General features: G+C 49.9%; 5 protein-coding genes across 5 annotated transcripts; 3 read left to right on the top strand and 2 right to left on the bottom strand.

Moving 5' to 3' along the window:
• Positions 1–900: 900 nt before the first annotated feature.
• EMWEY_00022490 (hypothetical protein, conserved) lies at positions 901–1452 on the bottom strand (the record flags this gene model as incomplete). The annotated part of the gene is made up of 1 exon (XM_013480670.1): positions 901–1452. The coding sequence occupies one exon, from the start codon at positions 1450–1452 to the stop codon at positions 901–903; it is 552 nt and encodes a 183-aa protein (XP_013336124.1).
• Positions 1453–4544: 3092 nt separating this feature from the next.
• Positions 4545–8272, top strand: EMWEY_00022480 (hypothetical protein, conserved; the record flags this gene model as incomplete). The annotated part of the gene is made up of 7 exons (XM_013480669.1): positions 4545–4548; positions 4761–4784; positions 5007–5114; positions 5373–5459; positions 5657–5776; positions 5879–6061; positions 6192–8272. 7 exons carry the CDS (start codon positions 4545–4547, stop codon positions 8270–8272), a joined length of 2607 nt encoding a protein of 868 aa, XP_013336123.1.
• An 831-nt stretch (positions 8273–9103) lies between these two features.
• Positions 9104–10627, bottom strand: EMWEY_00022470 (hypothetical protein, conserved; the record flags this gene model as incomplete). The annotated part of the gene is made up of 1 exon (XM_013480668.1): positions 9104–10627. The coding sequence occupies one exon, from the start codon at positions 10625–10627 to the stop codon at positions 9104–9106; it is 1524 nt and encodes a 507-aa protein (XP_013336122.1).
• A 2777-nt stretch (positions 10628–13404) lies between these two features.
• EMWEY_00022460 (ribosomal protein L27, putative) lies at positions 13405–14570 on the top strand (the record flags this gene model as incomplete). Its single annotated transcript, XM_013480667.1, has 3 exons — positions 13405–13415; positions 13999–14235; positions 14378–14570. 3 exons carry the CDS (start codon positions 13405–13407, stop codon positions 14568–14570), a joined length of 441 nt encoding a protein of 146 aa, XP_013336121.1.
• A 1233-nt stretch (positions 14571–15803) lies between these two features.
• EMWEY_00022450 (NAD(+) ADP-ribosyltransferase, putative) lies at positions 15804–23398 on the top strand (the record flags this gene model as incomplete). Its single annotated transcript, XM_013480666.1, has 29 exons — positions 15804–15884; positions 16029–16167; positions 16293–16365; positions 16524–16587; positions 16887–16976; positions 17164–17325; positions 17434–17494; positions 17629–17647; positions 17818–17919; positions 18144–18188; positions 18434–18542; positions 19047–19217; positions 19422–19518; positions 19621–19729; positions 19897–19934; positions 20053–20131; positions 20249–20338; positions 20482–20552; positions 20677–20783; positions 20894–20949; positions 21073–21124; positions 21258–21356; positions 21494–21592; positions 21805–21990; positions 22223–22324; positions 22521–22659; positions 22770–22906; positions 23109–23177; positions 23327–23398. 29 exons carry the CDS (start codon positions 15804–15806, stop codon positions 23396–23398), a joined length of 2718 nt encoding a protein of 905 aa, XP_013336120.1.
• Positions 23399–23573: the final 175 nt, after the last annotated feature.

Here is a 23573-nt window from a genome sequence, read left to right as displayed (position 1 = left end):
CTTGAGACCCGTTGCGACTCAGGCGACACGACCGCGTTCGGCGCTTTGTACTTGTTCCTGTAAACCTTCTCTCAACGTATTTTTCATAAAGACATAAGACATAAGGGAAATACTATATATTGGGGTTGTCTACGACCTCCTGCACCTCTGCTACCCCGCCATACACTCTAGCGCTACTTGCGGAATCTGAAAATAGCAGCTTGCAATATAGAAGCGAGGGAAATATGCAAAAGTAAAATTTAGAAGAATTGTGTTTAAGTGAATGAGAAAGCCTATGGGCTCTGCCGGTATTCTCTATACACGTCAGGGTGCGATCAGTGAAAATTTATAGTTCATAACCACACAGGAAGCAGCCGCATACCTCTGCTTCAACCTTGTAAATGAAATCACCGACATTTTGCGAACAAATCTGCCTAAGGGTCCAATTCTTATTTGCAAAACAGAAACGGCAAGAGGCGCGGGCCGACCCTGCTTACTGATTAGTCCACGTGAATTTGACAGCGCGCGCGCACATATTGCTGGCAAATTCGGCGATGAACTTCAGTTGAAAAAAACAAACAATTCTCACGATGTTCTTTGTAGGCTACAAAATTGATCAAGTGAAACTCCTGCCGTCATATTACCTCAACTCGATCACATGCCCTCCATCCCTCGTGTACTTGTGAATGTACTCCCCTCGATTTCGGCAAGTTTTTCCAGAAATCCACAGTAATCTGCAAACGCGTTTAATATATTTGACAGATGGTTTCAATAAGAAGACATGCAGACTGTGTGGTGGACTCCTCTTGAGGCAACAGTCCGTCGGTTGTTGTAGTGCACGCCTCGTGTACACACTGTGTGTAGAACGAGTTTTCACGAGCATCACCTGCATCAAGTTAAAACTCATTATACTGTTTCCCTTCATGCCATCAATGGCGTGTCCTCTTTTGCCATAGCCATTTTAGGACTAGAGAGAGGATTCTCTCCGTTCTCTGTGGATGCGTCCTCCATATTCTTGAAGTCGTCAGGTGACATCCTTTCTCTGCCTGTTCCACCTCTTTTCAAGACGCGGTAATACGACAAAAATACCACCATGGCAACGGAGTTGAGCATGAAGTGGAGCGTCGTCATGATGAACTGAAACACGCTGGGAGCACCCGATAATGCATTGGCTATTAGCTCTCCTGCATCACATACCATTGTCATAATCGCCACAACTAGAACAACCAAAACAAATCGGTGGGACTTCGTGACAGTTGAGAGGACTCCCAAAGCCCCGGCGATGATAGTGAAGGACGACGAGAAGAAGTTAAAGGCTGCGACAGAGTCCGAGGCACCCTGGAGGGCGCTCCTCCTCATAACAGCACATAGTTCAACAGTAGAACTCAGCATATTGTACAGCGAAAATATCACGACGCAAGCCGCCAGGTTGAAGGGGCCGATGCCCTTGATGTTGCAGCTGCACATGGACATCTTGACCGACTGACCTCAGATGTGCAGACCAAGACAACCCAAAAAAACAGAATGAGGCACTCTCTTAAACGCTGCAAACAAGAGATCGTCAAAGCACTTATTTTCCCCTAACTTCCGGCAAAAATTTGGTTAGCCTTGCGCCGCCGCTTTGGTCGAGATGAAGCCCCCGATTTGGTGATGTTAAGGACCGGGCTTGATGGGCTCGAAGCCGGATACGTTTTTGGATAAAAACTAAAAGCTACTGAAAATCGTTGTGGACTATTCCATATATTCTCCTTTGTGGAGGCGGAGAGGGAAACTGCTGCCCAACTGACCGCAGCCGACGCTGCACGGAGATGCCCAGTGGTCTCGTGGTCGCATATCACCCGAATGGCCCAATAATAGAGAAGCAAGTTCTTCGTAGCATGCAATTAAAATGTTTTATTTTTTGTGCAGCGTAGGAGCATTAGGGCTAGTCAGGGGACTCCCTTGTAAAATCTGCAGCAAGCGACAGACCCATGGATGCCTCGAAGCAAAACCAGCAGCTCGGAAACAAGACGGCTTCTGGGATAGTCTGGGGTAGCAAAAGTTTTCCTTCAGAGAGAATATTTTTCTCCATAATATTTGGACTGTGCAGAAGCAGGTGGTTGCCTTCAGTAGCTCAAGACAGAAATCACCTGCTCTTCTTCATGACAGAAAACGCGCACACCGGTCGAATTTGACAACCAGTTAGAAGTTTCCAAGTGAAGTACGACTGAGAACAAAGCTTCCCACGTTTGCATTTTTGTGTCTTCCAAATACAGTGATGAACGTAGATTGGAAAATGCATATAGATGCTGCAGACATCCAATGCTGCACACCCTGCCCTCGCCTTTCGAGCAGGAGCAACCACGTCGTTAGACCGGGAACTATTAGAGCTCGAGTTGATGCCACATTACAACTTCTTGGTCGTTTGATTTACTCCTTACGGAACTGTTTGACCCTTGGGGTTGTGTATATTTCACATCACCGTAACCCTGTGAGCGGCTCGGCTTGCTTTCGATGATCATGTTCCGGAAGGCAGACAGATTTTCAGAGATTCACGTCTCCTTAGAAACACGTTTCTTACCTCATAAACTGTTCTCCGTACACCCTTTGTACTAATGTCAGAGGGGGGGTGGCTGCAGGGCCCCTTACAGAACCCTTCCTCACCTTTCTTAACCATGGATTCATTGCAACGGCGTCCTATACTGCTCCTACTTAATTGCTTCCGTTATGTATAACGGCTGCCAGATAGTATTTGCTTTTGCTTTCACCTGCCTCTAATTGCTCTCCTGCCCAAATCTTTTGACTAAACCTGCGTCTGTTTGCCAGCTCAAAGGCATCGATTGTTTTGCTTGTCCGCTCATGCATCAAGTTACAATGGGTCCCTTGGCAATCCACCCCTACCTTAGTGTAGTAGTTTCTGTGGATAGTGTGCCGGAAGCAGCCTCGTGAAATCTCGTAACTGGCGGCATCTACAGTCCGGAAGCACCGCTCCTTCCTTGCTGAATGCCCTCGCTTTTCCGTCCACGCTGAGTGGAAAATCGCTTGCTCCTCTATACTTTCATTTACAGAGCTTGCTCTGCATGGTGCATTAAGCTTCTCAAAAATGCAGTTGCGCCAGGAGGCTCTGTCCGCTCGAAACTGCAGATGTAAGTAAGTATTGCTGTAGTCCTCCCCCTGGTTAACCACTAGCATCCTATCTGTGCATGCGAACTCGCTCTGAACCGCAGCGGAAACTGGATAATGCAGGTATAAATTAGGCCACGTTAGAAGCTAAGTACAGGGACAGCTTGCCCAACAGCTCAATTCCCAACAACGTAAACTTCAACGACTAGGAAAACGAGAGAGCCCAGGTAAATTCCAGAATATTGAAACAGATGGTGATTTCTCTTCTGATATATCTCTTCTGGCTCTTCGTTTACCGCACAATGCCGTTACAGCTTGTGGGACCTACACACCGCAGTGGAAACAGAAATGTCCACCCACTATCATACATATGGGCTTTTCAGTCGGCTTTGTGTGAAGAGGATTGAACACCTTTAATGAAGCTCCCTTTCAGGGTGCTGACTTTGCACCGTTATGCTGCTCTGCAACGAACGTCCTCGATCGTACCAAGGGATTGTCGCGACCAGCAATGCGGTTAAAACACTTAAAAGCTGCCGACGCCCTTTCTGAGTGTCGAGGTTCCCTGCCCACACCTACCGTAGCGCCTGGGTTTGGGGGATAGGAGGCGGCGTGAGATGAAGTGTCTCGCAGCAGCTCGAGGTATAAGACAGCCCCACATGCAAGCACAGCTAAAAATCTTGTGGCTAATGCAAGACCACTGTTGACCTTTGAACCCTACTTCTTGAGTGCGGGATGCATACTGAGGTCAAGTGAGGGGTCATGCTACAGACAATACATGCCAACGTTACAATGGGTATGCTACAATCTCAGCACCCTGGTCTCCTAGCCACCAATACTTCATGGGACAGGCAAGTGCCATAGCGGGAGCAACAGTAAATTATCCAGAAGCGAGTAGATGACAGGACGAATTCTCCTCGGTGGCGTAGACCGACGTTCTCCCTCATTTGCACTACAAAGCACGTTGGCGCGTTCGTGACCAAATCTTCCTAAATATTCCTAAATAGCAATTCCTCGAACATCCAGGCCCCCACAACAGACTTCGAGAACAGGACTAAAGGGCCGTATCAACACTTAGCATGGAATAATAAGCTTTCAAAGTCAGGATTTCCATGCAGCGCTCTATGCTCGATAGCCAGAGGTTGCCCAGGCTAGTCCTCTGCTGCTCCCAGGACGATCGATCGCGTTACGGGGAGGCATGCTGCACTTGCTGTTATTTGCGTTGTAGGGAACTGAGTAAAGAAGTGTTTGTTTTTTAATGTTTGATTTTTAATTGGGGAATATGTGGGAAGGCTGACTGGGGTCGGTCATTGTCCCTTGTGACCGTTCGGTGGCGGGTGGTCTTGTTGGTGGTGCCTTTTACTTTTGGTGTTTTTACTTCTTAGGGCCTTGTATTTCAATCTTCACTGAAGCGTTTAGTGGACAGGTGGATAAAATACAAACTTGTTGATCCATAGTTGGGTAAAATGAGTCGGTTACGCCCCCAACGAGGCAGAACACGGAGGTCGCGCTTCCTGTTCCTTTCCCTTCTCTTGTTTTTGCTTTCTCTAGCGGCTGGTAAGATTTCCCCTTCCTAACAGGTTTGGAGATCAGTATGGGGGAATGTTACTTTGAGTGTGTGGCAAACTCACCTTAGAGGAGGTTAATATGGAGGACCACTCTGCTTTGTGCTGCATTTTCAGGAGCAATTGCCGCCTGCACCGAAGGTAAGTTAGGGAGATGACTTCTAGAGAATTGTCTCTTGCACATTGTAGTGCCTAGTGAGTGGAGTGTCGCATGGTGGCGTTTAGTTGACTGCCTTGCTACCGAGTCTCCTTTGGTTGAAGGCTGTAACAGGCATGGCGTAGACAACGTTGCGTACTACCGTTTTGAGGACCCTAAATTTAGCCGCTTGTAGAATTCGGCAAGTATTTTGGTGTGTTCTGCAGATGACACTGGTGCTGGTGAACCTGAATTGCCTGAGGTCGAACAGACCGTAGCGGTCGAGCTGGAACAGCCACCTGCTCCGGCGCAGCAAAGTGCTAGATCTTCTGTGGGTAAGTATATGCACTCGCGCGCTTTTTTAGTTGTGTTCTTTGGACGTGATCTTGGCTCCTCACTGCTTAGAGTGTCGTGGCGATTTCGGTTTAATCGTTGAATGACGTGCTTATGCTGGTTCAACATGGCCTCCAGCATCGTCGTGGGGCCGTTGAGGTGGTTACATTCCAAGAACATGATATATCTTGGCTTGGCATATGCGACGGTGAAGCTCATGCGAATCAGGCCTTGTGGTGAACGTGCGAGTCTTCCTGCAGCCCGCAGATCTACCTCTACAGGAGTAGAACATTCCGCGAAATCTCCAGCCAATTCTGCTTTAGCCAATTCTGCTTCTTCGAGCAAAGGTTGGTCTGCGTTTGAAAATGGGGGACGGTTATTTGCTATTCAACTGCTAAATATGGAATAAGCCTCCACCGGCTTCGCCGCGAATACCGTGTTTATGCTGTGGAGTGGTCACAAACGCAGTATTCCGCTCCAGTGTCTCTACTGCTGTTTTTGATAGCTCATCCAGTTTTGGTGTATTGTGGTGACCTGCCGTTAGGGGGCTCCCGGAGAGTATCGCCGGCTAGGAGGTCTATTGGCAGTACAACTTCCCCACACACAGCTCGCCACGCAGCCAAGCACTTGCGGAAGCGACTATCATCGGACGGCTCAACAATCCGTAAGCTCTGCTGGTAAATATTCGACCGCCTCATGGCTGGTTTGCGGAAAATTCTATGTCAAGCTGCAGTCGATTCATGTGTGTTTTGTGTCATGTGAACAGAAGTCTCTATAGTGCATGAATGGTTGGACGAGATGCTGGCGGATGGGCATATTCCGCCCCAAGAATTGATGAAGGCAGTTATAGCCGTTACATCGGAGGGAGTCAGATTTGTCGACAGAACCGTGCCATCCACAAGGACAGATCTTCTAAGGAGAGCTGCAAATCACCTCAGCATAGGGTCATGTAAGGTTTCCATTTGTCCCTACTCAGCTTTGGCAGCGCTGTGCTGCCCCCTTTCCGAGACATTTGCAGTCTGTCTGTTCTTGCTCTCCTCCAATTCTGATTGGGTTTGTTTTTATTGTGCTGAACTCAGCGGATTTGCGACGGCTAGCGCAGGAAGTGAAGGGCGACCCTTTGTTAGCACACCAAGGGCCTTCGGGTGGTGCGCAGCCATTCCAATCTGAGTTGCACAAGGACTACAGCACACGCGAGAAACGGGGATTTCGCACGCCATCGCCTGGCCCCCAGATGCTAACTCCAACGGCCAGTTCGCCAGAACCATTTGAGACTTCTGGGTGGGCAAGTGCATCAGATGCATCAAGTGTCCCTGACCCCGTTGAGCCCGCTGAAGTATTTGAGACTCCCGAGTCAGTCGGAACCCAGGCGCCTTTGACGACGCCGTTGCCAGAGCTGGAAGTACCAACGTCTGACGGGCCAAAGTCTGAAGGTAGCTCAGAAGGTGATGAATTTGAGCATTACAGTCCTCCCCAAAGTAATTGGCTGATGAACTTAGAGGAGTTGCTAAGGGCTTCTCCGCCGCCGACACCTTCCCCTCAAACTGACGAACCCCTCCAGTTCTCGCCGGAAACTCAAAAGTTACTGGCCTCTATTCCATCTCTGCCAGGAAAGCCGATACCAGAGTCCACTAAAGAGCTGCTGGACTACTCTCCCTATGTTGGTGTTGCACCGAAGTGGATGCCATCCGTTGATGAGGAACCAGTGGAAGAGAGCCGTAGTGGCTTATTATCCCCGACGGATGCGAGTGACGAACCCATCGACGATCTTGCAAAGCAGGTAGACGACATCATTGCAGAGCTACAGGAGCCCTCTGAAGCTGAATATCAGTTAGTATTCGGGGAAACTTCACCAGGTCTGGACACCAAAGAAGGGCCATATGTGGAAGGAATGGAGGCATCGAGTCCGGTTGGAAAATGGTCGTCACCGCTGGACAAGGTTGCGGACGGGTTGATGGGAGGGAGAGAGCCAGAGAATGAAGGGTCCCTCTTGGAAGACGGTTCCCGGCAACCCCTCGGCACGAGTGAGGAGGCAGTTCAGACACCCTTGCATCAGCCTGATAAAAATGACGAGAGCTTACCGCAGACTTCCTCACTGCCAATGAGCAAGGGGGAAGCTGCGTTGGAGCTGCCGCCGCTGCCGCTTATAAGTATACCAGCGTGTACTACAGGCAGCAGGTGTGATAGCTTAAAAGCAAGGCATACGCCTTTAACCACCGATGTTCAATCAAGCCGGCCGAGACTCTGGGAAAGGACAAAGGCTGCTGCCGCCGAACACAAAACACTACTCAAAATGACGGGAGGGCTAGCCTTTGGGGCTCTGTTAATTGCAGGATTTGTGGCACTTAATAGACGGCTGCACCGCCGTCTGCCTATTTCGAGTCCTCTCATTAGCACAGTGGAGCCGAAGAAGTGCCACGTGCTTGTTGACTTCGCCAAGGGGAGAAGATTAAAGGCCATGGGTAGAGTGGCAAGCGTTGAAAGAGTAGAAGTGAACAACACGAGCAGGACGCTGACCGTGGAATACCTGGAAAAGCCCGCTTTACAGTGCTCGCGTGGTCGCGAAATTTTCAACTGGTTCAAGTATTTTTCCTCTTTCGGGAGGAACCTTGTCCGTCGAGTAGAACAAATCCGTGTCCCGGATTCGTGCATGGCTGGACCTTACTCGAAGTTTCAAGTTAAGGAAGACAAGGGAGCTTCTGCCCGCTTACTTGTGGACCTTGATATGAACCCAGGCCCGCTGGCTGTGCCCAGGGAGTTGATGGAGGCTACGGATCTAGAGGAACTTCTATCGAACTATGGAAAGGACCCCACGTGGAAGGTGTACGATGACTGTGTGATGCACATCACGATCGACAGACCTTTTAGGGGTTCCCCAATCGTTGTGGTAGAAAGTGCTCGTGCCCGAGTAGGATTCCAAAACCCAGAGCTGCAGCACCTCAGCAGTCCTCTACCCAGAGAATGTGACTGGATGAAGCCCTGGACGCTTCGTATTGCTTACAAGAGTAATAACGGTGGCCCGGTGGACCTATTGCTGCTGATGAGTGCAGCTGTTCCGCCTCTGGAAGAAACCATAGTCCTCGACAGGGAAGCCGGGGATGCAGCTTTAGACGACCCCGATGACATTTTGGAGGACATACGCGGGTTATTTGGGGAATGAAAGAGACCCACCATGCAAGTCCTCCGGTTGGAGCAATATGCAGCATGCAAATTTGCGTGCACTCAGGACCCAGCCCGATGTGTATGTGAACGTCTGGCTGAGCCGCTAACAGAGCTTCGTATGCATTTGAAAACTCCCCTACCACTTGAGATAACGTTTTTTGCGTCCCCTCATGCGTCTTCAGGTGTGCATGCTGAAAGAGGAAGAGCTGCGGCTTGATCGACTATTAAGGCTGTTGCTTGATATATATGTACATATATAACACTCTATAACTAGATTTTTGTTGCCGGCAGATAATGCGCTGGCAGTCGGATGCGAGGAATGCTACCTTCCTGATGATTAAGTCCTTTGTAGTTCGAATCCCTGTTTACACATTTTTGACCCAAAAGACCTTAATCCTTTCAGATTGGTTCCATTAACACTTTTTGCTGCATGAGGTAACCCGTCATGACAAAATGTCTCTATACCGTAGCGGGGGGACTGTCGATTGATAGTTCCTGCTAGTGCCGGAAGACAGATTTGGTGCATTGCGGGTACCACAGTCTCGCCTACCGAGGCCAGTTCCTTGGCAGGCTACCAGTACGTGCGTCCTAACAATTCCTACACAGGTGGCTGCACTGCATTCTAAAGGTTACGTCGACTCCGCCCCCACTGGGGCTTCTAGTCGTTGGGGCACGTCCGTATTCTAAGTGTAGTGCAGCTTGAATCACTACCCGTGCAATTTCCGAGTTAACGCATTTCAAGAGTTTTAAAATATGCAGGTGTTCGTCTTGAAATGCAGGTTGCTAAATAAATTCGCGTCAGCCAGGCAGCCGTCGCGAATGTTCTATGTCAGTATGCAAACAACGAGAGTGGCAATTCTGGGATAAAGCAGCGATCGAAGTCGGGCACTTTCGGCATAAAAGTGTCTCTACGGTAGCTAGAGAGAGCTCGTCTCGCATCCCAGAACTGGCTTTCATGCATTGCCAATTCACTGCTGTTCTCAGACGTCTGGTCTTCGGGAGTGCTCCTATTGTCCTCACTGACCCGCTGGTCCTGCCGCTGCTGCAGCGCTTCCAGAAGGTTTGATTGCTCACTTATCTTATTTAGGCCATCACCCGCTGAGCTATCCTCCTCATGCCACACATATTGGATGTTGGGGTGGAATCTGATGGACGCCTCAATGAACCTGCGATCCATGTCCAAGCTGTATATGGTGTGGTTCGCAAGCTCGAGCAGTGCTGGGCGGAAGTCCCTTGTGAGAAATTCCAGCTCTTCCTGGCAGAGGCCCGGAGGCAAATTGTCTTCGCTTAGAACAAATTGAACTTCATCTTTCATGCGGTTGTATTGCAGGCGCAGCGCTCGTTGCCTGTTCAGGATCTCAGCTACTTCACCACTCAACACCGGCCTGTTTTGTTCCACTTTGGCGTGCATGGCGTCCCAGCCGTTTCTGTACAAGGAATAAGCTATTTGCCTCCTGCGACTCTGCGCCGCCAGGTGGAAGAAAACTGCAAATGCAGATTGGTGGGTCTGCCTTCTTAGTGCTCTGTAGTCATCGAGACACTTGCGGATGGCTGTGATGACCAGTGGATCTGTGAAGTCATCCTTTGTCCCAGCTGAGTCGTCTTTTAAACTGTACAGCTCTGCAAATTCTTCGTCCACCTTGGAGTGCACCGGTAGGCGGCTTACTCGCCTCGGGTACAGCCAATGGCGAGCGTTCAGCGTCCATTCGTGCAGCCTCGACACAAATTTGGCAGAGAAGATTGAAAGAGCAATAGCAAAAATTCCAAACATCCACTGACGCCGGACTGCAATTTTGGACGCTATAGCCTCCTGGATGTTGCCGGCGATCCCCGGTGGAGCAGCGACCGTTGCAGAGGGCGCAGCGGTCGCATGGTAAGAGCGCGAACTGCCCGCGGGCACGCTGGAGTCGGCTCCCTTCTTAAGCACTGGCAAGGCAAACCGTAGATGATACATTGCAAGAACCATGGCCATCATACCCCCCAAAAGAGCCAGCGTACCGGATAGCCATTGCCGACTACGTCGCTCGGCTTCAGCTCGGTTGCTACGCTGACGGAACTTGGACAGTGAGACTTCGTCCAAGTCTCCAAATTGAGAGGATAGGGGATGTGAAGGGTGTGAACACGGAGAAGAGGACCATGTAGGAGGACTACGTGGGGACTCGCTCCCAGGACTATCGTCTTCAGACAGGCTTTCAAGGAAGGGCTCGTCCGGAGATATCTCCTTCCTCCCCACGCCTAGACGGCGGAGTGCAAGTCGGAGCTTCACAGAAGGATGCTCTTTGGAAACGCCTGTCGAGGGCAAGTCGCGACAGGGCGACGACCCACCTACAAGAGGAGCGGTGGTTGCCGCCATGGCTCGTCGTGCTCCATGTCTTCCTTCTCCAGCAGCCCTTCTCCCCCGTCGTCCGAACTCTCCCCTATGTGCAGATCTTGCCGAAACTTTGCTGAGGCAGGCAACAATCGAAAAACAACGGTCCCCTCGTCGAAGCCACGGGTTTCGACACGAGGCACTGAGGGGCCGGACGCCGCCTCTTCACTCGTCAATGTCTGTGCTCTCTAGCCAACCCCTCCAGACATGAAAGGTACAAAAGCCTTGGGAGTTTTTCCCCAAGTGGGGATGAACCGTACTGGCCACAAAGAGGAAGAGATGCCAAGGCGAACAGTGGCGGGGAATCCGCACCTGCATGAACAAACAGTCAGTCTATGGCCTCCTTCGTAACATCCTTCGCCACTTCAACAAGCAAAATGCAAGCATATGGTGAATGCATTGCATTGATATTCCTCGTGATTCTGTCTTCGCTTGCCCAGGTAGAATAGCGGAAGCTCTCGCTGGGGCCGGGGACCGCTGACGCCTGCAGCACCTCGCCGCAAACGCTTGTTCCGCATGCAGCAGGGAAGTGAATAATTGTTCATGGTTGGGCTACCGTCTCTAGAATCCCAAGTTATACAGGGCTAACTTTGTAAGGTGGGGCGTGGTCTGTATTGCAAAATAGGGATATTCTTGGCATACTGCCCATGCATCACCAGGGAAGGTGTATGACGATTGAAACGAGTCCTCGCACTTAGCTGAGGGCCACCGCGAGTTGTAATGTGGCCAGAACACTTTAGGGAAGGATTCCCAGAAACCAGCTGACCACCCCTACGGGAATCAGACATCTTTCCCGCACATCCTCCAGGGTCAACGGCAGGTGCGGAGATCAACTGGCCCCACACGAGATTCAACGAAACGCACTTTTCAGCAAATTCTGCTGCATGGCAACGCCACATACAAGTATACCCAGCCCCTCTTGTGGCGCATGCTTGAGCACTCTGCTGCAAGTACTGCTGCAAACAACTCCACATTAAAGTATACCTACCCCCTTTGTGGTGAACGCAGTAAGTAGCATTGTAACCAATTGTTATACACTTGCTTGGTCTTCAGTATCCAGAATTCTTGCTAGTAAAAGCACAAACATCAACTATAGGCACACTGTGGTACATTTTTATCCCCTTCACCCACTGTCGTTCCTCTTTCTCTATACGGGAGATGTATTAGTAGGTGTCTCCCGTTCTGCTAATTTTGAAAACTAACCTACGCCGCCAGAGGAACAGAATATTCTTCCACCTTTCCGCACCACTGCTCAACTCACATTTGGACTATCAACAAAGGGAGGGACATTCTTCGTGCAGTTCCTTCGCGAGAGCAATGCACTTGAATATTTGAGCACTGATCGGTTTCAAAAGCCTCTAGGCATATATCCTTTCTTCTGTCAGCCACCCACCGGAAGGCAAACCCTGATGAATCTCCTGATTCTGACGGATATTCTGCGAATATTCAGTTGGATCAATTTCCCATTTTTTTCGCACAACGGCGTCACACACCAGCTAGCCTGTGGAGGTGAGGTTTGCAACTCGCGGTTGCCTGAGCCAAGTAGGTTTTCCAACTGGGACCTGTGCCCTTAACTATAGTGGAGGACCGGCGACATCAGCGAAGAGCGAAAACTCCGCTTCTCCTCAATGCAACTGGCCACAATCCAGTGTACAGTTACCCTGGGCTCAGCTGCACAAACGCCTGGACTGATGAGAAAAGCGTGAAGCCTGCTGTGATTTGGAATACACGGTGCTGTAACTATTGCAAAGCAGAAATGTATGCAAGCGAACCCGTGCTTCCTCCGCTACATGTGCAGTTGGACATTACAAAACTGTTCAACACTAGTCGGTTACAAGGGGCCATCTTGACAGCAAACAAAAATGCGCAAACTACCTTCATGAGGGCGGCAACGCGGCTCCCTAATATTATGTGAGTACATCTCTGAGCTGCGATGAAGCCAAATACCTTCGCTAAACGTGCCGTAAGAGCAGCTTCCCTACCACCCCATTCTACACGGGTCCTCGGCACATACACACAAGCACGTTGGGCTGAGGGAGAGGAAGCTAACCGTCAAGCGTTGGGGCCCACGTTTCCGCAGCCCATGCAGTGCGGCAGAACCGCCCGCAAGCGCAACCGGGTATTCTATACTAACCCTGGATGGAATTGCTAAAAGCCTCTGCTTGCTTGCAAGCTTGCTACGGGCGTACACCTGGCAACAAAGTAAGTGTTTCTGTGTCGATTGCGGACAGCTTGTGCTACACAGACCACGGTGCACGCGATAGTCTGCAAGGCAACCCCACATGCATGCATGACCGAGCCCTGTTTGCTGCCCGCATTAACACTAAAGACAGTCCTTAAATTCCTCCTTGTCTGTCATTTTCCAGCGTACACACAAACATTGATGCATCCAGAATGCTCTGAGCGCTCCTGATAAAGTAAGGGTAGACGAATGCACTGTGTCGTCGCCCCCGTCCTCAGTGACAAGGGAAAAAGCCGGCAAAATTCACAAGGCTTCCTAAAGAAAAGCTTCCTACATGAATATGAATGCTTTTTGTTTAAAATTAACACGTCACCTCGGGAGTGCAGGGAAGTTAAAGTGCCTTTTGTTGGTGTGGGGCTGCCGTAAAGTCTGCCGGAGAGGGCTGCACCGCTTTACAGGGGGCTGGCATGAAACAGTGCTGAAGTTACCTTCATCCACGAAGCCATCGAATGATTACGTTAAATTTTCCGGTGCTTCCAGGCATTGAGAATTTGCCACTTCTACAAGGAGAACTAGGAAAATGGTCAAACTGTGAGTCTTTGTGCTCCCGATCCGCAGCCGCACGTACCCCGGCGCTGTGTGGGGGAAGGCGTTACATTGTTTCCAATCTGTCATATTTTCTTTTCTCTCCATTTCTACTTAGCTGTGACCAATGTCATGGATAAGTAAAAGGCGGGGCTCCCGCCCTTGGACCAACGGGTCCCCCCTTGTGGGGGGCTCCGCCGTAATGTTGGCAGTTGGGCTCCAGTGGATGCAGTAGAATGCATTAGAGTGGATTGGGATAAAGTGGAGTAGTGTTTTACGTTGGGTGGTGACGGGAACTGTCAGATCAGAAGGGAAAGGAGGGGGCAGCGGCCGGCGAACATGTAGCTGTGTGGTGTTATGGGGATTTGCGGGCCTCGCCATTCCCTTATACAATACCTGCCTGTCTGCATAGAAAGGAGGGAAGGTGTCCTGTGATGTGGCCAATTGTTGCATTATTGTGTTGCTTATCATAGGGATGGTGGTGCTACGTGCACACCGGTTAACCTTGGCGAGACCCCTCGTTTTTCAGGTTATTCATCCTTTCCTCACCGTGAACATAGCCTGCGTTTCCTTCGTTTCTGCTGTGCAGGCTCAAGCCTGGACGTGTGGTGGTGGTCCTCAACGGCCGCATGGCCGGTAAGAAGGGTATAGTGGTGAACACTTCGGAGGGCACCAAGGAGCGTCATTTCTGCTATTGCCTAGTGGCGGGAATTGAGAAGGCCCCCCTTAAGGTTTCCAAACGCATGAGTGCTATCAAGGTTCAGAAGCGCATGCGTCCCAAGGCCTTCATCCGCTACGTCAACGTCCGCCACCTGATGCCCACTAGGTGAGGAGTGACAGGAGATATTGAGCTATTGAGCTACTCCGTAGATACATCTGCGCTCGCCGTCTGGTACGTGGGCAATGTTTCTGTCGTGTGAAGCCTCTTCAAGATTATATGCTTCTCAGTTTCATTGGTGCTGCTGCAGGTACACCGTTAGCAATGACTTCGACGTGAAGTCCCTTGTTCCAGATTCTGCCTTGGAAGACAGTGCCTCACGGAAGGCCGCTAAGAAGGCCCTGGCCAGCATTTTCTACGAGAAGTTCATGAACCCAATCAACGAGAAGGCTGGGAAGGTGTCGAAAGACGTTCTCTTCCTCCGGAAGAAACTCAGGTTCTAATCTGGACCTTGTTCTTGTCCGTGTGGAAGGAATGGTGGGGATCGCATTGGGGGAGGCACTTTAGCTGTTTCCGCTCAGTATGACGTGCTGAAGAAGCACCTGGCTATCAGCTGGGTTCCGTCTTTGGCGAACTTGGGGGCCTGTTCCCATAAGTGGTACTAAACTTTATAGGAAGCTTCTGCATAGCTGTTAGTATATTTTTTTTCACCACGGTTGTAGTCGACGACCGTCAGTAGATAATTCATGGCCTCGTTAGATTAAATAGATCCACTGGAGCTGTTGCTAGTTATTAATCTGGAAGTGCTCACAGTAGAGATTGAGGTGCCCATCAAATGTACTGGTAACCCTAAAACAAGATCGGGCAAGGAAGTGCATTCCCGATTTTGTTTTAGAGGGGTGCCAGGCTTCCTGTATGGGGGGTCGCCTAAGTCTATGGCACGTTGATGGTACATTACAGTTGAACTACTAGCAAGGCCAGTGCTTGTAGGAGGAGGCCGTGGGGATGGCTTGAGCCCTCCAATCGTTCAGGAAGGAAGAACATGTGTGGGAGGACGGCAAGCCAACGAATTATTGGAATTGTTGGGAATGGAGTAAAGTATGAAGATGGCGCCTTGTAGGCATTGACGTGCCTTCGCAGTGACCGGTGAACCTCTTTTCTTACTTGTCGCTGTAGAGCATAACCTCACTGCACGGAGTTCGTAGTGGTCACCGGGCCTCCAAGGGGGGCGGGATAACTTGGTAAATACGTTGGAGAAGGGGACTTAATTTCAATTTACGGAGGAAAGTAGATCATCTTAGTTAAAAATAAGTGTTTTCATTCAAACAGGTAGGAGTATCATTGTTGATATGTTGGTCACGTGTGTGGCACCACAACCCCACACACACCGTGGGGGCATCACCACGTGTTGTTGGTGATCTAGCGGGCTTTCCCCCGATGTTTCAGCGAAATTTCTTCATATTGATCCAAGACAAAACATTAACCTCACCTTGTGGCATCTGCATTGACGGAGTCACGGATACTGGAAAAGACAGCAGAGTCATTCACCGCTCGAGTCATATTGTCGTAACTACCCAGCGCCAGCATCCAATATCATACTTGTCCCCTTGAAGATGAATCGAAGGGCCGGTTTTTCTGCCTAGGCGTACATAAGAATCGACACACTGCCCCAGGACGTACTCAGCTCTATTGGGTGGTGACGATAGTACGGCGTGACGAGCCTCGAGCTGCCCAACATGGTGCCCAAAACTGAACGTCCCCCTGTTCCCAACCCCTATGCAATCGACTATGCCCCGACAGACAGGGCTACATGCAAGGTTCGCCGACAGACTTGATGCCGGTGCAGCTATCTGGAGAGGTTTATCCTGCCAACATCCCTCTCTGCAAGACCCCCTAAAATATCTGTCTAAGTTGATTCATATGGCCCCCTCTCTATCACTAGGGTCTCTGTGTGTGTGCAGGGGTGTGATGGACGCATCGGTCTTGATTCTCTGCGCTTCATACGAAAGGTGTGGAGCCGTTTTCATGATGGCTTCGATGAGTTAAAATACCACTTACGGTGTGGCAAAAAGTATACAGATAACCTCGAGGAAATTAGATGTAAGTTATGGAGGGTTGTAGCACTGCAGGGCACTGTAGGGGGAATTGTGGATCTCGTCAGTTGCAAGGCGATCAGAACCAACCATTGCTGCATCTGTGGTGTCCTGTATATTTCTTTGATACAGTGTGGCAGGCTTTGCGTTGGAGCGACATTCTTCGAGTTGCAAAGAGCTTCAACACAACTATAGATGAGGATCAGTGCGTATTTCTAGGCTATATCAAGCTCAAATGCAACAGGCTGCATGCTTGCAATCCATTTTTGATCTCACCCGTGCGAAGTGCTTAGCTGCTATCTAAAATAGAAATTTGTTCGTGTATTGAAACCCAAATCCATGTGTTGTCTGCGGCGTCGTCAGTCCCGCAGTGCAGGCACTGAAAAGACGCAGCGATGCGATTTGGAGTCTCAAAGCCTTGCTTGTGGTAAGCCTTCGCTGGCCATAAGCCACGTTCCTTGCTGCAGTGGCTGCCGCTGCTGGATGTAGACAGATAGCCCAGCTGCACACCCGTGATCTCGTTATCCGTGTGTCTGGGAATTCCGCTTGCAGGAAATCCCAAAGAAACAGTTGCTGCCAATTCTGGATGCAAATGGAATTCCCTACAACGAGAAAAAAATATCGGTGACTCACGTGCTTTCCTCAGTAACAAGCTAGTGACCTGTCTGGAAGCAGTTGGCATAGGTGTGCAGTCATCGATGGTTCGCGCATATTCACTGCTTGCAGATTGGCGAGGCTGCGCACATTGTAGCGGATGGATTCATGTTTGGGAAATTCCCCCCGTGTCCTATCTGCGGGAACTCTGCACTTATCCAAGTAAGTGGCTGTCCAGTGTCTCATCAAACCACTAACAACGAAGAACTAACTGGAAGATGTCTGAATGCGGGCGTGAAGAGCCTGCTCAAGTAGTGGCGGCTGCCAGAAATACTTGACTTCTATTATTGGCTTTAAGATACTGGCAAGAATATGCAAGAATAGCGAAGGTACTGCTTTTGCGGTGCAGTACGGAGGCGAAATTCACTGCAAGGGCTACGTATCAGCAACTACAAAGTGCGTCTTTTCGTTCGTGGTGTCAGATATCTTGAGGCCAGATGAAGTTTGTGACAACTCTGCGACTGGCGTTTCTTTTGAAGAGCTAGAGCGGAAGGAGCTTTTCGTGCTGCCGGTACGTTTGTTGTGCAAAATCCAAAGGCTCAGAAAATAGTTGCCCCCAATCAATAGCTGTCACAACCGTACTGCCTGTGTGCATTTTCGTATTTATTGCCGGGTGCAGGATGAAGCAAAGCGAATCCCCGTATTCAAGAAGTGGAAGTGCCCTGAAGGTGTCGAGGGCTGTATGAAGCTTGGCAGTCCACTGAGTTAGTTAAACAACTACCCACAAATAGCTCACCAAAACATGTTTGCAAATTACTCGAGTAGTGGCCGTAATATTGCTTGGGAGTCCTTGTGGGGGTTGTGGCTGCTGCAGGTGCGCCGTCTCCCAAAGCGTAAGTCTGCAGACGGCGCTGCTCGTGAAAGAGTTTCTAGTAAACGCTAGTCTTTTGGAAGGGGCCTCCACATTAGAAAACGTCAATGCTGCTTAGCTGATGTCAGGAAATAGTATGATGATCATACGATCATCATACTATGTACGATTGTTGCCTTGTTCTACGTGCAGCCCCAAAGCGGAGAAAGATTCGGGTGAACCTGAATTTATCCCTCCTGGAAAAGAACTTGTGGGGCTTAGCTTTACATCAGTAGGCGCAACTGATCCCCCGAAGTGAGAATGTTGAACCTCTGCCAGCAGCTCCCGTTTAGTGCCTGAGGATCAGGTCCTCCCCTGCTTCTGTAGAAAGTGCTGGTTCTTTTCCGTCAAGCACTTTGCTTAGCTGTTTTGACAATTGCCATATCCAGATTCTGGCGTTTTCCTGACACCGATACTTCCTTCTGACGCATCGCCGTTTTCTACATGGGCATTGGTTTCGTGGCTCGTTAATGTTTCAGGGCGGAGCTCCAACTCTTGATCGAGAAACACTCCGGAGAGTACACGTGAGGCAGCAGCCAACTGCATTTTGACTTTTTGGTCGACTTTTAGGAATGGTTGTTAGCTGTTTCTCGCCAGAGAGTTTAGGCCTAAGCCGTACACTTCCCGGTAATTGCAGATGCAGGATATTGTTGCATGCCGTGCTGCTGCACATCTGTGGTATGCTGCCTTAATTTAGTTGGGTGCCTAGCTGTTCTTGCCATCGTTGTGTTTTCCGTGTGCCTTGCTATCCTGGGCTATCCACTGCCAGCGAGCAGCCCGAAGGGCGCACAACATTTCTGTTGGTCGGGGACGGCGACAGTCACGAGTTCACGAAAAAATATCGTGATGCAAAAGCCGCAGGCGTCCCTATTGTGCATGTGAGCCACCTTGAAATCAAGAAATATTCCATATTTGCTCTCGGAAAACTGGCGTTGGCGCAGATGCTTTTTATATGACCTTTCTGCAAAGTTATTATGCGTTCAATGAGTAAACTAGCCTGCAGTCGCGGCCAGAATGAGTTGTAGTACTTTTCTGTTACATTAACAAACGCTTACTCAAGGTGTGAGTCTTCCGCTATCTCATGAGTCCCGAGTGGAACCACGCACATGCCAACGAGTCTCCAGGTCTAAGTTGCTTGTTCAGAGCTCCTTCATAAAGGCCCTAATACGACGGAAAAATGTGGAGCCCAAGCTCAAGCTGGCGGAGTGTCGCAAATGGAAGGGTCCGGAAGACGGCCCGGACCCTCGGCCCATGGTTAGCTCTGCAGGCTGTCTAAGGCCCCTTGGGAGGTGGCGTCCTTTGAAGATCGCGGGTATATTTTCCCCTGTAGCTCCTGTTGTGCTCGACAGCAAAAGCTCGTTTGCTTTGATTATGTGCTCCAGGGTCTGCTCTTACGGAAAAGGAAGTATGCACAGTATTATCTCGTTGAGGGGAAAATTGCACTCGAATTGCCAAGTCCAACAGAGTCTCTCAAGCAGCTTCGTGAAGCTCGCGCAAAGGATAACTCTCGAACGAAGCGCCCGCCCATCGCAAAGGGATCTCCGCTTTTGCAGGTACGGCTCCCTTGCCTTTCGCGCCATGGCTCCAGTAGACTCACGAACCCAGGAACTCGTCTACGGCCAAGGGGTGTTAAAATGGGGGGAGTTTGATGTAACAAGATGCTTTTCGTGGAGGAGGCAAATAAGCTGTCTACTTAACGTAAAATGGCTATACCGTAATGATTGCTTTATATGTATTAGTGCGAATGGGTGCACTAGGTGGATCCTCTATTCAGTTGCAAGGGAGGTCATATTTACGTGGACAAGTATGGAAATGCCTTCAATTGCTGCACACAATTTACTGACATCAGCACAGGTCAGTGACTGTCAGGTTTGTCGCCGGCCCTTTGACTTGCCGACGATTTGTCTCGTTCTCCGTTGAGGGACCGTCGGCGCCTCCGTTTTCTGATGCACTCAGGCATTAACAAGTACTATTCCATGCAGATCGTTCAAACTAACAAGGCATATCACTTCTTCACGAAGTGGGGTCGCCTTGGGGCTGACGATAAGTTGACGAATGATTACAAGTAAGGGCCAAGCAGCGCATCGTGTCCCAGCAATAGTCCTTTTGGTATTCCTCACCACTACTTGCCTCTAGGCCCGTAAACAGTGATGCTCACCACATGCGCCAATTTTCACCCTTGGTTTAGTTTGAAAACTATCATTCCCGTTTTTCACATCCTGTGGGCTTCAGGCAGCAGTCATTTGGACAGGACGTGGATGGCGCAGTTGGTACGTGATAGCCCGAAATGTGTATCCCACCTGTTGTCTAGCAGACTTGGTTTCCCGCTGTTTCTTGGCGTTCAGGGGAAGACCCCGAAATTGTCTTATTTCTGCGCTGTGCTTACAGATGCATTTGAGTCAAAATTTTTTGGGCTAACTGGCACCCAATGGAGTGACCGTTTCAACTTCGTTCAGCAGCCTGGCAGGTGCTTTCGCTAATGGGTCGGATCTTTTCTTTAAAGAAACGAATTTACTGTTAGGCATTCGGTCTTAGCCCAATTCTGGGTTGTTCATGCTACTGTAATACTCTCTTGTCTGCGTAGGTATGGCTTTGTTGAGCTGGCGGGCTATGAGATGGAAGATGGGTCAACTGAGGAACCCAAGCTCAAACGCGCAAAACTTGAAGCTGCCAGGTAACGCGCTTGGTGTGATGTTGCAAGAGTCCAGCTGGCAGCTGTGGGAGGTTGCTGTGTCACAGTAGGTTCAAGCCTTCGACTCCCATTATAAACAGTTTTGTCAACTGTACTCTTCAGGAGTTTCTGCGTTTCTGATGCAGCGCTAGCAGTACTGTGGCAGAGTGCACTCTACCCCCAGAGGTCAAGACTATCGTGGAGCTCATCTTTGATCGTATGTCTTGGTTTGTGTCCGGAATGTCTACACACCTGTCTTAGCCCGTTTTACAATACGGGGGCCTTTTGGTATTGGCAGGAAAGTGGGTTATTTGGTATTCACTGGGTGGACCATACCTCAGGTAAACTGGCAGAGAAGCTGCTCACCGAGCAGCATCTCAACCTTCAAAAACTCCCGATCGATTCCATTTCCAAACGGCAGCTGCAGGAAGGCTATGCAGTACTTCAGGTACAGTCTGCCCGTCATTAACCCTAAGGACTCTCACAACAATTCTTTGCGTATGCCTGTATCCGCGGGTGTGTACAGGGCCCTGCTGTGTGCCTGACGCTTGTGCTTAGGAAATTCAAAACCTCCTCCGCGAGGACGCAGAAAAAATCAACACGCTTAAGCATCAGTGAGCAAACGTTCTTATTTTCCCTCCCGCATGTAGTCCTGCATTTCAGTGCGATTATAACTTACTGCGGAATTTAAAGGTAATTCCCGCAAATGTTGAACTGCAGTGTGTTTTTGAAAATAGGACCCGGTTAGCGGACGCCACAAATCGGTTTTACATCAAAATACCACACGTCGTAAGCGCGTAGTTGGAGGCGGTTCTGAGCCCTAAAAAGAAGGTGGCAAACAGGCATGCGTGCACCAGCATGGGCTAAGCCTCAATGCACCGCATCAGTTGCACTTTTTGTCCTGTGTGTGCTTGTCCTGCAGTTCACTCACGCCGAAAGGCCTCCAGTTCTTGACTCACTGGCAAAGTTGAGGACCAAGATCGAAATGATGGAACAGCTGTTAGAGGTGCTGCTGGAGCACGTGCTTCCCCAGACCTTTACAGAATTTAGGGCTCTATTCGACGCATACTCGACTACTCAGACTGCGCGGCTAGGATGCCACACATGTGATGATTTACTCATCCCAGGCCTTTCTTTATGTGTCGTGTTATCGTGCAGATATCGGTCGCGCAATCTCTTCTGACAGACGCTCTGCTAAACGCTAGAGACAAGCACCCACTGGATGCCCAATACGAGCAGCTGCGCTGCAAACTGGAGGTACTGGGTTTTCTTAGACTCCTTTGCACTATATTCCCACTTTTGTTAAGATCTCACAAGAGATGCACTGTAGTCAACTCGGAGAGACGGCTCTGTTTAGGAGCGGTCAGGTGCCTTGCATACAGAGAATTTTTATCCCATGCCAGCCTTTGCAAGCCCGTTTCTAACTTTCGTGCAATCCCAACACAATTTCTTCTCGTTGCGTTATTCAGCCGCTGCCCAAATGCCACGAAGAGCGTAAACTGGTGGAGCGGCTTGTAGCAGACACCCACGCACCGACCCACAACACGTGGAAGCTAAAGATCCAGAGCGTCTTCAAGTGTGATCGCCAAGGAGAAACGGAACGTTTCAACAAGGACCTGGGCAACCGCATGCTATTGTGGCACGGTTCCCGCTTGGTTAGCCGATTGATAGCTCAGTATTCTTTTTAATCTTTGGACTAACACGTCCCCATGCAGAATAAATTGTGTGGTTGTCGGCGGAATGACTTTGGTTTGGGTTGTCGTGTTTGAGGTTCAGTTTCGTTCTACACTATTCAGGCCAGTCTTTTCCCTTTTGTGAGCGAACTCGGGTTGTTTTAGTTCCCTAACTAAGTAGTAGATTTCAGAGAGTGAGGCCTGCGCTGCGCAGACAAATTGGCCAAGTATTCTCGCCAAAGGTTTGCAAGTTGCCCCCCCAGAGGCGCCGTCGTCAGGGTACATGTTTGACAAAGGGATTTACTTTGCCGATATGGTATGTTTCTACTTTGAGCAATAATTCATACGGAATCGCCACTGGTGTGACAGTTTGACAATACTGCAACGTATGGGTGTGGTCAGACACCTCCGCCTACAAATTCATGGCGCAAGTAGAACAGGTTGGTTGGCGCCTTCAATGCAATGCAAAGCGGGATGCAGTAGGTTGACTCCCGCGAACCGTTGTGTTGCAGGTAAGCAAGTCATCGCAGTACTGCTTCGCGTCATCTGCTCAACCGCATGGGCTTTTAGTCCTTTGTGAGGCGGCACTGGGGAAGCAGCGCCAGCTCCTTGGGGCCGACTATGAGGCGGCTACCAAGTGCAAAAGTGATGGTAAGCAAGCAATTGCTGAACAACCGTCTTTCTGTTGCAACGGGCCTGTTTGCCAGGGGACTACATGTGAATTTGGCTGGAATACTCGTTGGCGCTTTTGACCGCTGCAGGGGAAGACAGCGTGCACGGCGTGGGCCGCATGTGCCCCAATCCAGACTCTGACTTTGAGATTTCATCGGTCATTGATGGAAAGCCAGTTCGTGTCTGCGGTGGAAAGAGCTGGAACAACTCAAAGGCGGTCGACGACGTATGCAGCACCTATCATGCACTTCACATATTGTATTTCGACATATCCCTCGAGCCTGGCTTAGAAATAGGTAGCATAAAGGGATTCGTGATAGGGGACAGCTAAACGTAAAGCCTGCAGAGAGACATCCCCCACCGATCTTCCCATGAATTACTCTGTAAGGCTTGTGAATGATAACGGATTATGCATGCGGACTGTGCAGCTGAAGGCCAACACGCCCGGGAGTCCTGATGCAGCCCTGATGTATAACGAATACGTCGTTTACGACCCAGTGAGCTGCAGCATCACTTGCTCACCCTGGTCTTCCCCTTCGAGTTGAACTATCGCTACAGATATACAACAGATGTGAATATACGAATCGTATGTGTACTCTTTAGCAACTTTCGTGGCCGTGTGTGTCCGCTTCGAAATTTGTCGCAGCGTCAAATCAAGATACGCTACCTGATTCACGTTGAATTCGAGTTCGCGTCGTTTGACCTGGATTCCATCTGAACGTGTGGAACCACCAAATATTTAGCATTTCTCTATGCAGAGCTGCTGAGCGGATGATGTCTCACCCAGATGCCCGCCATACTCTCTGTAATGCCTTGTCGAATTGTTTCAAAATGCCTCCTGGAAAAGTAGTACACTTTGTAGCCAGAGCATTGGGGGTAAAGGGCAGTGAATC

This window comes from Eimeria maxima, genomic scaffold, assembly GCF_000499605.1.
Source record: "Eimeria maxima Weybridge genomic scaffold, Emw_scaff219, whole genome shotgun sequence".
Classification (NCBI taxonomy): domain Eukaryota; phylum Apicomplexa; class Conoidasida; order Eucoccidiorida; family Eimeriidae; genus Eimeria; species Eimeria maxima.
The sequence above is the reverse complement of the archived record's forward strand: the minus strand, read 5'-3'. Positions and strand labels throughout refer to the sequence as shown.